This window comes from Manihot esculenta, chromosome 10 (assembly GCF_001659605.2).
Source record: "Manihot esculenta cultivar AM560-2 chromosome 10, M.esculenta_v8, whole genome shotgun sequence".
In the NCBI taxonomy this organism is placed as follows: Eukaryota; Viridiplantae; Streptophyta; class Magnoliopsida; order Malpighiales; family Euphorbiaceae; genus Manihot; species Manihot esculenta.
This window is the reverse complement of record NC_035170.2, coordinates 31382916-31396222: the sequence shown is the minus strand read 5'-3', so window position 1 is coordinate 31396222 and position 13307 is coordinate 31382916. Positions and strand designations below refer to the sequence as shown.

At 30.1% G+C, this 13307-nt stretch overlaps 1 protein-coding gene and 1 long non-coding RNA gene across 2 annotated transcripts; one reads left to right on the top strand and one right to left on the bottom strand.

The window, feature by feature from the left end:
• Positions 1 to 328: 328 nt before the first annotated feature.
• Positions 329 to 2353, bottom strand: LOC110625276. Its single transcript, XR_002489563.2, has 2 exons — positions 2200 to 2353; positions 329 to 747 (listed from the first exon to the last, which is right to left on the bottom strand). It is a non-coding gene; the product is annotated as an uncharacterized LOC110625276 (long non-coding RNA).
• LOC110625275 (protein M7) lies at positions 1736 to 2650 on the top strand. The gene is made up of 2 exons (XM_021770885.2): positions 1736 to 2379; positions 2546 to 2650. Exons 1-2 carry the CDS (start codon positions 2067 to 2069, stop codon positions 2563 to 2565), a joined length of 333 nt encoding a protein of 110 aa, XP_021626577.1. The 5' UTR covers positions 1736 to 2066; the 3' UTR covers positions 2566 to 2650.
• Positions 2651 to 13307: the final 10657 nt, after the last annotated feature.

Below are 13307 nucleotides of genomic sequence, written 5' to 3'. Positions count from 1 at the left end.
ATGGAGGTCGGAAGTACTTAACAGAGCAAAAAAATTTAGAAATATTTTAGAGATTTTTTAAATATAGCAATTAATTCCTTAATGATAACATTAACTAAGGATGTTTTTGGATTCCGTCATGACAGGCTTGGTCTTCACTGATATTTTTTCTGGGCTGCATTAGTTTCTTTCAGCCAATTTCAAATGAGTGACTTTGTTTTTGGTGGGCCCTTAAGATTCGTGTTTGGTTTAAAGTCCAAAAAACATAGAAAAGCCTAATAACAAAGCAAAATCCTAAAACCCTAATAAGAAATTTGACCCCCTGTCTCGGACTTGACAACAACAAACAAAATAATGTTCACCAATTTTGCAAAAATTCTATTAGTCGACAAAAATACTAATCAAAAGAGGAATCTTCAACAACATTAGTCCAAGGCCATACAAAACAAACTGAAGAGCAGGGAAGATTATAGTTCATCAACACAGCTACCAAGCTTTTTCAGGATCTATGGAGATCAGAGTTATCAGCGAAAATACATATGTAACGTCAGAATAGGGATGAGCGATGAAAACTAGACATTACCAAAAGACAAGTGAAGCTTCTACAATTAATTATAGACCTTACTGTTTGAGTCAATAGCATGAGATCCTTAGATGATGAAAGCCAGAGAGAGAGAGAGAAGAAAGCGCACATCAGATCTATGAGCAGCTGCTGTTACTTACCGCCCGAGAAGAACCATATTTAGCGTGAATCTGAGGAAGTTGCATCTACAATATAAAGAAAAAAAAAAAAAAAAAAACACAACAAACAAAACTATAAGGCATGATTTTAATTAATTGAATATATAAAATTTTCTTAAAACAGAAAATAAATAGAACTAACACCATCCAACCAATCACCAACAACCTCCTTTATGTAATATTTCACTAATAGCACCATAGACTTTTTGGTATAAATGATTCTAAAAGGATGAATATTAATGTTCAATTTCACTTGGAGAAGTTTTAGTTTCTTGTATTGTTAATTTTTTGATTAAATTAACTCACAACTTTTGAATTAAGCTCAATTTAGTTTACAAATTAAGAAATTAAGTTTTTTAATTTTGAAGATAATTAAGAAATTTTAAAATTTAGACAAAAAATTAACAAATTGAGATTTTATTTTTTTTATTTAAGTTAATAAATGAATAATTTCACCTATAAAATTTTACAACTATTTAGAAAAAAAAAATTCACAAATATTCAATTCAATTATCTTTTTTTACTATCAAATTTTTAGTCAAATTTTCGTTTAGAACAGTTTATTTTAATTAAATCATATAATTTCAATATCTTATACTTTTTTTTAAATGAAAAAGAATTAAAATCTTTAGTCGAGAACAAAAAAAATTGATAAAAAAATTAATTGAAATCTTTCAAAATTCTTAATTTAAAAAAAATTGAAATAATGTATAATTTTTTAAAAAATTATATAATTATTTTCTTGAAAAATGAATTATTCTAAATAAAAATTTAAAGAAAATAATTATTTAATTAGTACACAGTGAAACTTAGTTAATCTCTATGTTTTTCAAAGCATAAACTATTATTAACTATTTAATCTATCTAATTATTTAAGCTATATTAATATATGAAATTATTAGAGTGCCTTTATTTCTAATTATATTATTCCATCTTTATAATATCAAAATTACAATTATTTGGTTTTTATAATTTTAAAATCACACATATTTAGTCCCCATAATTAATGAAAATATTTAATGATTTTAAAGTAAAGGAGAGTTTATGCAAACTGAGCTCTCAGGCTCAGCAATCAATCTAAATGGTAACATAACTTGGCCAAGAAAAAACAAGGAGTCATGAAATTTAAGTCGATCTAGTAACCACATCATCACCACACCAAAAGTACTACAGAACTTGATATGGGTAAGCTCAAAAAGCAGAGATAACACAAAAATAGCATGATTAGTGTAGTCATTGGTTAGGAATGGTATGCACAGATGCATGAGCAATAAGCCCTAGTTTCTGTATATATGCAACTATAAATTCAAGCTTTCTGAGTCCATTCTTTTCAAGAAAAAATAAAAATGAAGGTTGCTGGTGCTAATAATAAGAGCCTGCAACTAGTGATGCTTGTGGTGGTAATGACAGGTTTAGTGGAGCAAGGGAAAGGGCATGTTTGTGCAAATACATTCTTCTCAGCACTTGTTCAAATGATACCTTGCAGGGCAGCAGTTGCTCCTTTTAGCCCAATTCCACCAAGTGAAGCTTGCTGTAATGCTGTGAAATCTCTTGGCCAACCTTGCCTTTGTGTGCTTGTAAATGGCCCTCCAATTTCTGGTGTTGATAGGAACATGGCCTTGCAGCTTCCTGATAAGTGCACTGCCAACTTTGAACCATGTACATTTTCTCATTTTTTTTTTCAGTTTTTTTGTCTTCTGCTATTAGAATCTGACCTCGAGAATTCTGAAGACGATTTCAATACACTGAGTCAAAAATTATTGTTCGCATGTTTTTTTATTTTCCTGCGATTTAATCTTTTTATTATTATTATTCTTATGTGCAGGTGAAATTACAAAGAAGTAGGTCCATTGAGTTCATTTCTTTGAAGAGTAGTAATGATGCTAGTAATAAGAGGATCAAAGTTAAAATTATGTACTGAAAACTACTGGATTTTAGTTTTAGATCTTATTTTTTTAATCTCTTTTTTGTTTTTATTTTATTTTTCTTCTATGTGATAGATTGTTGGTTATACTCTACAAAATATGAATAAAATGGATGCTTTCTTCTATGTGATAGATTGTTGGTTATTTGGCTTCAATTTGGCTTCATTGCACTGTAAATAATAAATTAAATAACAGTAATTTTGGCAAGAGAAATAATTAACCCAATCATTATTATGTGATTGTGATAGATCAGTAAAACAAAGGGACAGCAAGAAAGCTCGGGCTCAGAGATGTCCTTGTGGACTTGCAATTCACATGAACCATTTATTTTCTTTAAAAAAACAAAGCATGATTTTAATTTTATTCAAATAAAAAATTTAAATTTTCTCATTGCAAATAAGAAAATGAATAAAAAAAATATTAAATTAAATTCTCCCAAAATTTTTATCTTCAAACACAAAATAAAAGGTAAAGTTTTCTGGATTAAGGAGAATTTATTCCTTTAAAATAAGAGAATAATGGAAAAGAAATATTAAATTGAATTCTCGTTTTTTTTTTATAACCACATATATTCCCATAGTTATTGATTTAAAATTAAAACACCTTCATTTTAGGTCAGTTCATAAAAAAATATATAAATATTTTTAGATCCACTAAATTAAAATTAAATTTTATTTATACCGAATAAATATATAAATAAATACACTAAAAAATAAAATATTTTTAACGAATATTTATTTTATATATAAAAATTAAATTATTGATATCACTAATAAAAAAAATACTGAACTACTCGCTCCAACGCATTAGTAATTTTCACAATTTACATATAAAGAAAAGATGTAATTGAGTAAGACATTTATTAAGTGAAATTTAGTTGGCAGATGTCATTTATTATGAATATCCCATCAAACGAAAATAACTAGAGTTTTCTTCTACTTGGTGGGCGAATAAAACGACTTGGGCTTTGTTCGCACTTAGTTTTAAGCACAATTAACATATTATGGCGTCGTCTCTGGTTCAATGCTTTGATTGGAAGGCTTCTAGGGTTTGACTTTCTTCTTGGCTCATCCTTACGAATCACAATGGCCAAATATTTCAACGTACTAGCCTATCCTATCCAAATTTATAGGATAAGTTCGAATAATAAAATAAAAAACATGTTTTGACTGGTTGAATTTATTTATTAATTAATTTATTTAAAAATATATATTAAAAAGAAAATTACGGGTTAGTATATATTATTAAATTTTAGCTTAATGCTATGATTTTTAATATTAAAAGGAAATTGACACAAATTTTCTCTTAAAATTATATTTCTCTTTATTAAATGAATAATTAAAATAATTGAATGTATCTTAGACTTTTTTTTTCAAACTTTTAATAGTTAAAATTAATGAATAGTGTAACGAAAATAACTTTAATCGGAATATAGAGATTGAGGCAAGATTTACTCAATTTTTATTTGAGAAAAAATATATTTATATATAATTCTATCGACTATTCTGAAAAGGTATACATCATGATATATAGCTATTGTTCCAACAGAAAATATGTGAGTTAGAAAAGAGAAAAGGTTCTTCTATTATTTTTGTGTAGTTGGCACAAAGATAGAATAAGTTTTTTGAAATGTCTATCCGACCTGATTTTCTGAAATAATATCTAACCCGGTCAATTGGAGTAGTCATCCAACCTGGTCTATTAAAGTGATTGTCTAACTTGGTATGATCGTCCGATCTGTGAAGTTGTTCAACCCTGATCTATTAGAGTGGTGTCTGACCTGAAAAGTAGTCCAACCTGGTCTATTGGAGTGGTCGTCCGACATGTTGTCTGATCTGCACCGTTTTTCTGCTTGTTAAATACTATTAGGCTCCTTCAAGATGGAGATGAGGGCAAATCTCAAAGTCCCATCTTAAACAGATGTTCATGAAAGACGGTGAAAGTCAAAGGTTTAGTGAGGAGGTCGATAAGTTGGTGTCTAGAAGGAACACGCAAAATAGAAATAAATCTTTTTATGAGTTGTTCTCGGATCACATGGCAATTAATTTCAAGATGTTTTGTTTGTTCATAGAAAACAGGAATCACTGCAATATGCTCGGCCGCTTGATTATTACAGAAGAGAGGATAGGAAGAAATATTTGTAGATCAAAATCTCGAAGAAGGTAACTTATCCATTTTAATTCGCATATTGTTATTGCCATGCTTATGTATTCTACTTCAGTAGAAGATCTGCTAACTGTGCATTGTTTCTTTGCTTTTTAGGAAATCAAAGATGATCCGAGAAATATACAGTAGCCCATAATGGATTTTCATGATACCGGGTAGGAAGCCTAATCAGAGTTGCAAAAAGCTCTGAGTTGCATACCTTTGGAAGCAGAAAGGAATAAGTTTTTAGACGGACACCCTTTTAAATAATGAAGGATATAAATTGCCACATCCCAATGAGAACTGACTAACCTGTTGCGTGGAAAAAGTAACATCAGGTCTGGTAAGACCTAGGTATAACAATCTTTCCATGAGTCTTCTGTATTGTTCTGGGTGATCAATGAGCTCCCTAGTCTCATTATCCAGTTTGATGCTTCTTGGTAGCAGATAGGATGTTACTTTTGAGTTGGTCAGACCAGTGTCCTGAAGAATGTCCAAAATTTATTTTCATTGATTTAAAAATATTCCTTCTTGAGATCGGCTGATCTCCATTCCTAGAAAAATTTTGGCATATCCCAGGTCTCTTATTGTGAATTGTTGGTGAAGGAACTGTTAGTCATGCAGAATTTGTTATCCATTTGAACCTGTAATCAATATATCATCTACATAGACAATTAGTACTGTAAACTCATTTTCTGCTTGTTTTATAAATAAACAATAATCAGATAAGGACTGTTTGAACCCATAATCTTGTAACTTCACTGTGAGTTCCTTATTCCACTGCCTGCCTGCTTATTTCAACCTATAGAGACTTTTAATTAACTTGCATACTTGTCCCTCTTTGGCCTTTATATATCCCTCTGGTGGGCACATGTAGATTTTTTCATCTAGATACCCATGTAAATATGCATTATTTACATCTAACTGATAGACATGCCACTTAAATTTTGTGGCAATACCTAAGAAAAGTCTGATAGTTACCATTTTTTCTATTGGGGAAAAACTTTCATGATAATCGATTCCGGCCAGTTGATTGTAGCCTTTGGTGACCAGTCGGGCTTTATACTTGTCTATTCTGCTATCTTTTTTGTGCTACACTTTATAGACCCATTTTGATAAAATTATCTTTTTGCCTTTAGGTAGTATAGTGAGTGTCCATGTTTGATTTCTCTCTAATGCCTCTATCTCTTGTTGTATGGCATGAACCCAGTTATTGTCCCCCTAGCTTGATGGTAGAAAATAGGTATATTGATAGTAGACACATTTATCATAGACAATGTGTGAAGGATTATGAGTGTAACGACTTGAAAATCGCACTGCTATCGGCACTAAGATTCAGGTCGACTTAAGGTCGCTCGAGCCCGTAGCAAACCTACTATACATCCTGTTACAACTTATATAATCCTATATATAATCATACAAGTATATAAAAACATTTCCATTTCATGAACCAAAACTCAACATTTGCATGCATCATAACTAAAAAACATGAAACCCATATTAGAGCCCTTATTAAATGCTCCAGTATAATCAACATTACATGCCTCAAGCTTAGTTCAAACATAATTTATACTTTAAAACTTTTACATAAAAAGATTATAAATAAGAGATTATAAAATAAAACTCGGGCAAAACACAATTCTAATCCATAATTTAATACATGTCAACAGTTATACTATTACATCAGAACTATACCAAACAACGTTGCTGACCTTCCGAGCTAATTTTGATCGTGTAAACCTGAGGTTAGAGAAAAGGGATAAGCTATAAGAGTCTAGTGAGCAGAAATACAAATAAAAGCAGTTTAATAAAATATATGATCGTATGAATGCATCACAATACAGACAATTCATTTCAAGATGACCTTGTCACCAGTAACCCTCCATAATTACAATAGTTGCCCGACCCACAACGGGTGCTCCTTAGAACTTCCTCTTAAATATCCATAGTGTTAGGAGTATAAAATGGGCAACCTTGGTCTTTCCCTTACATAGTACCAGGGGCATAAAATCCATAGTACTAGGAGTATAGAATGGGCAATCCTGATCTTTTCCTTACATAGTATCAGGGGCATAGAATGGGCAAACCCTGATTTTTTCATATCTTTCATAACATATCATAACATTATCGAAGACTAGTGGGTCATCCAACATCTATCCATAACAATAATTAATTGTGCAATACATCATATTTGTAAATTCTAATGCAAATAACCTAATCATATATACATGGCATTCGTGATGCATGAGCATGTTTAAAACGTTTAATTTTTTTAAAATAATAGTTCAGTTTAGTATACTTGTCTCACTGCAAGTCTCTACGGTCTTTCAAGTCCGATCCTACATAGATGGACTTAAATGAGGAACCAAACATAACTTTTATAACACTCAAAATTATCCCAGGAAACCCCTAAAAATATATCAGATAATATATAGAAAACGGGATGAAAATAGCTGGACAGAGGACTTTTGGTGACAGGTTCAGCAGCCTAAAGTCCTCTTACAGATCCAAAGGTCAAACCTTTGGAGGTAGGTTAGGCGGCCAAAAGGCAGCCTTTACAGGCAGATTCGGCGGCTGAACCTGTGTTCTTCTGTAATGCAAAATCCGATTCAACCTCAGCCAACAACCCCCAAAACACTTCCAAACTCACATACAGAAGCTCAAAAGCAACCTTTTACAACTCAAAACACTAAGAACACTTAAAGCTAACCTAAGCTTAAACATGCATTCAACAAAATATCAACATAACACAGACATTCAAGATTCAATCATAAAAGAAGAAAAAGGCACAATCCCTTGCATGCTTTCTAAAACTAGAACCCAAGCTACACACGACCATAAAGAGCCCAAATGCGATGAATTTTGAGAAAACAGGCTTACCTCTTAAAGAACACACAATCACAGCAATTATGGAAAGATTTCAAAGAAGAAGGGATGAGTTCCGAAGAACTTAAAAGCTAAAACTCGAAAAACAAGGCTCGATTTTTCAAAATAAAAGGTAAAACTCATGAATTTCTAGAATATTTGAAGAAAATTCAAGCAAAAATCATCAAAAGGCCTTAGGCTTACCTCTACCCAGAAGAAGAGAGAAGGATTTCTCTCAAAATTAGATTGGAGACTTTTATAGCTAGGTCTGCCAGCTGGTGTTCGACGGCCAAACATGAGAGGTTCAACGGTCGAACCTTGATGATTTGAAAATCATTTTTTAACACATTTTTAAAATGCTTCAAATTCATTTTATAATCAATCCTATTTTACACTTCTAAATATTTCGATTTTGAAATTCCAGATTTCAATAAAGATTCTATCGAAAAGTTGAAATTCAGACACCAGATTTTACCCGAGTATTACAATGAGAGATAGGTTAGACATGTTTTGGATATTACCTTGGCTCGGGCCAGCTTCTGTTGAAGTGTTCACTCAGGATTTAGCAAGTGAAGAATTATTCATCACAAAATCATTTAACCAACTTGGTTTAGAGGTGACTCTAGTACTTTTCCTTGGCTGAGTATTTATGGTGTCTAGAATGGGCTCTTCTAAAATTGTTTAAAGAACGGGTTCAATTGCTGGGCTATTTATGTATTCTAAGAGTGGCTCAAGAGTGAGGAAGTCGTTATTCAGGTCAGAATGGGGAGGTCGGTGCAGTATCAAGTGTTGAAGTATCTTCACTTACAAAAAGAATTTACGTTTCATGAAAAATCACATCTCTTGAGATTATTATTATTTTATGATGTAAATCATATATTTTTATACTTTGAAACCTGAAGCATATCTAATGAAAATATATTTAAAAGCCCTTTGTCAAATTTATCATTTTTAGGCTGAATTTGTAGTAAAACATAAACAGCCAAAGACTTTTAAATATTTGTAGGTCGGCATTCGCCCAAAAAGTATTTTATAAGGGGTTTTCAATCTAAAAAAGGACTTGGCACTTTGTTTATGATATAAATAGCTTTTAATATACTTTCTATCTAAAAAAATTTGAAAAGTTTAGATTCAAACATTATAGCTTTTGCCACTTATAATAAATGTTCATGTTTTCTCTCCACAATATCATTTTGCTGTGGAGTGTATGAACATATTCTTTAATGTAAAATTCATTTTGATCTAGAAAGAGTTTCATATTGTTTATTTATGAATTTTATTCCATTATCCAACCTTATTACTTTGATAATTTTATAAAACTAAGTTGATATCATGTTGATGAAATCATGAAGTATATCATGCACATTAAATTTATCATGCAAAAGGTATGTCCAAGTGACTCTTGAAAAATCATCCACTATAGTCAAAATATATTTTGTATTTGAGATTGAATGAGTTAAATACGGCCCCCATAAATTAATATGAATTAGTTCAAAAACAGTTTCAGTTGTTATTTTGCTTTTCTAAAAACTTAACCTTTATTGTTTTGCGAGTGGACATACTTCACACACTTGATTTTCCTTATTTTCTGGTTGAATGACTGAGATATGAGTTAATTTTTCATGTGATGTATGACCAAGTCTTGAATGCCATAATTCATGGGAATTTTGACAAGAGTAAGCATGGGGTTTAACTTGGTAGCTAAAATACAATTAATGCTAGAGTCATAAACTATACCCCAGCTAGTAAGAGTTTTATTTACTAGAATATAGAGTCTCCCTTGCTATTTTCCTTTAGCCAGCACCTCTTCAGTCATTAGGTCCCGTATAAAATAGGTTTCAGAAGAGAATTTTGCTGTTAGCTTAGAGAATTTAGAAAGGCTACTGATTGAAAGTAAGTTGTGTTTAAAATGAGAAATATACAAAGTATTGTGTAGAATATTTTAGGTGAAAGTCTAATGGTTCCAGAATAGTGAACATACTTAGATGTTCCATCTGGTAGAGTTATGATGTTTTTATTTGGTATTGTAGAAATGGTATGAAATAAATATAGGTCACTACACGTATGACTTGATGCACCTGAGTTTATTATCCATACATAACTTTTACCATGTCTGCTAGTAGGGTAACCCCTACTATCCTTACCTACAAATCCTGAGAAATTAGTATAGCTTGTCTCATTTGTGACTGTGTTTTGGTTCTGCATATATTTGTCACCTCCTACTGGATTAGATTTACCCAACTCACTTGACTACCTTCTTGTTTGCCATTGGTCTTATCATCAGTATCCATTGTGTTTTTCCGCACATTTGCAGCAATCACCCCCTTTTCCTTTCATCTTCTTTGGTTTTAGCTCGGTGAACCATTCTGAATACCCATGAAGCTTAAAACATGTTTTCCTTGTGTGACCATTGCCTTTACAGTAATCACAAGTTATATTCTCCTTTTTGCCCCATTCCTTTTTCTTGCTTTAAATTTTTCCGACCTGTGGTTGATTTCTCATCATCATGACCAAGTTGAAGTCTTCCATTGTGTCACTGTGTATTTCTCTCTGTTTTTCTACTCTACCCACCATTGAGTAAGCTTTGTTAATAGTTGGGAGGGGATCCAGAAGTAAGATATGATTCCTAATATGATCATAGCTATCATTTAAGCCCATTAAGAATTGAATCAATTTATCCTCATTGCAAATTTCATCCAGCTATTTGGATACACCACATTCCCATATGGTAAGGTCTTTAAATAGGTTAATTCATCCCACAATCTTTTTATTTTAGTAAAATAAATCATTATAGAGGTATTAGCTTGAGTGAGGGAATTTATCTCTTGCTTGATTTGATAGAGGAGAGGTCCATTGCTCTGTCCAAATCTTTCTTTAATTTCTTCCCAAAGTATTTGAGAAGATGGTGCATATATAAATGCATCAATCAGCTCCTTCGACAGTGAGCTAAATATCCATATAGTGACCATATTGTCCACCTTCCTTCATTTCTCTAATTTAGAGATCTAGCATGTGGCATTTCGAAAGTGCTATCAATAAAACCAAGTTTATCATTGGCCTTTAGAGCAATCATCATAGATCTGCTCCATGACAGATAACTTTTCCCAACAAGAGGAGTACTATCCAGTTGCATCATTGGATTATCTGAATTTTGAAGTCTGAGGAAATTACTCTTATTCTCTTTTTCATTTTTGTTTTGATTCATGGTTTCTGAGATTGTTTTTCTGGGTAATTCTTCTGCCATTTGAGTGGTGAAGAAAGAAAGAGCAAGATTAGAAATGAAAAATAGCACAGGTATGCTCTAATACCATGTAACAAAAAGGACTTTAATCAGAATATAAAGGCTGAGGCAATACTTGCTCATTTTTTATTTGAGAAGAATGTATTTATATATAGTTTTATCGACTATTCTGGAAAGGTACACATCATAATATACATCTATTATTACAACAAAAAATATGTGAGTTAGGAGGGAGACAAGATTCTTCTATTATTTTTTGTGTAGCTAGCACAGAGATAGAAATAAGCCTTCTGAAATGTCCATCCAACTTGATCTTTTGGAATATTCATCTAACCCGATCACTTGGAATAGTAGTCCGATCTAGTTTATTGGAGTGATTGTTGACTTAGGGTGATCGTCTAATCTGGTCAATTGGAGTGGTGTCTGACCTGAGGTGGTCGTCCGATCTGTGAAATCGTCCGACTTGATCTATTGGAGTAGTATTCAACCTTGGTTTATTAAAGTGGTGTCCGACCTGAGAAATCGTCCGACCTAATCTATTAGAATGATCATTCGATCTATTGTTAATTCGGTCTATTGTCCATTCGACCTATTATTCGATTTGCACCGTTTGACTATGTGTTAAATACTATGAGATAGACTAATTAATAAGTTTTTAAAATATTAAAGTCAATTTAATATAATTTTTTAAATTGAAAAATTAATTAATTAATTTCTTAATTAAATACTAATTTAAAAAAAATAATTAAATTTATTATAAATTTGACTTTAAGAATAATCATTGTGTTAAAATTAAATAAAGTTTGACTTTAAAAATAATAATTGTGTTAGAATTAAATAAAGTGATTTTGACTTGTAGTCGCAACCTCTAATCAGATGATTAGACACTTAACTGGAACATTAATTAATAAACTTCTGTACTTTTCTGATCAAATTAGGATGATATCTGTTGAAGATTTAACTATTATATTATGTTTTAGAATCTCACAGATTCCATAAAATTCCTCCACTATCTAAAAGGAACAGTACACTATATTTTCATTTAATTTTTATACACTTAATTTTCTTTATTTATCATTTTTATTATTTTTAAACTAAACATAAATATGTATTCTAATAAATAACAATTATTTTTATTATATTGATTAAAAAATTATTATTATTATTTTGTAATATTTAAAATATAAATTTATATAATTTTTTAAAAAATATAAATTAAGATTTTTTAAATTAACAAAATAATATAATAAATTTCTTAACATTAATTATAAATTCATTAAATATTAATAATCAATATTAAATAAAAGTCTATTTTTCATGAGAAATAGTATATTTTCAATTTCTCTTCTTATGTCTCGAAATAATAATTTTATTTCTATTTGAAAAATATTTTTATAAAACTTTCAATAATCAGAAAAATAATTTCACTGAAAGACTCTAAAAACCTTGTACATTAAGACATGTTTAAAAAAAATAAATAAAAAACTATATATAAAATTTAGAAACTAGTAGGTACAAGAGAATATTTCAAGATTTTATTTAGTTTAAATATATTATTTTTTAAAAGTCACTTTTCAAAAAATAATTTAATTAACTTAAAATAAGTAATTTTTTTTAAATTAATTTTTCATAAAATTAAAATAAAATATCAACTAATATTTTTTAAAAATTTTAAATTATCTAACTGAATTATCTCCGCCTAAATAAAATCTAAGTTTGTCAAAGTAAAATATGTTAATCTGCCACCCCCTAGTCAGAGCTACGACGAAATGAAGGTAACACGTGGTAAGACTATTCCTAAGTTGATTTTGCAGTAAATTTCTATCAAAATCAACCAAGCCAATTTATGTTCGTTATTAATGATCTGCTACGTCAAACCGACCAACTCAATAGCAAAATTTTTAATGAATAATGGATCCATTTGAATCGTAGTTCGCATAAATTTTTCAAATAATTTAAAAATTATTATACAATAAAGTATATTAAAAATAAAAAAAAATTAATTGACTATATTACTCTATTTAAAAATATGCATGATAAAAAATTATAAAACAATAAAACTAATAGTAAAATTTATAACTTTAACACTTCAAAATTTGCATATTGGAACTTTGCAACTCCTTAAAAATAAAAGCATCAAATAGTTAATTCTACATGAAAAATTATTAAAATCATTGTTTAATCTCTACCATTTTAAAAAATTTATTAATTAATTTTTAAATTTTTAAAAATTAATTAATTAATTATCTCCATCTACACTGGTTTAAATGCTGATGTTGGTAAGTTTGTTAGAAGGTGGAATAATATGCTGAGCCATTAATTATGAGCATTAAAAGTCTGAGTTCACAGTTGAAAACTGATAATGAATGCTAGCCAACCGTATCTTTCGTTTCCAGATATGCAAAGCAAAA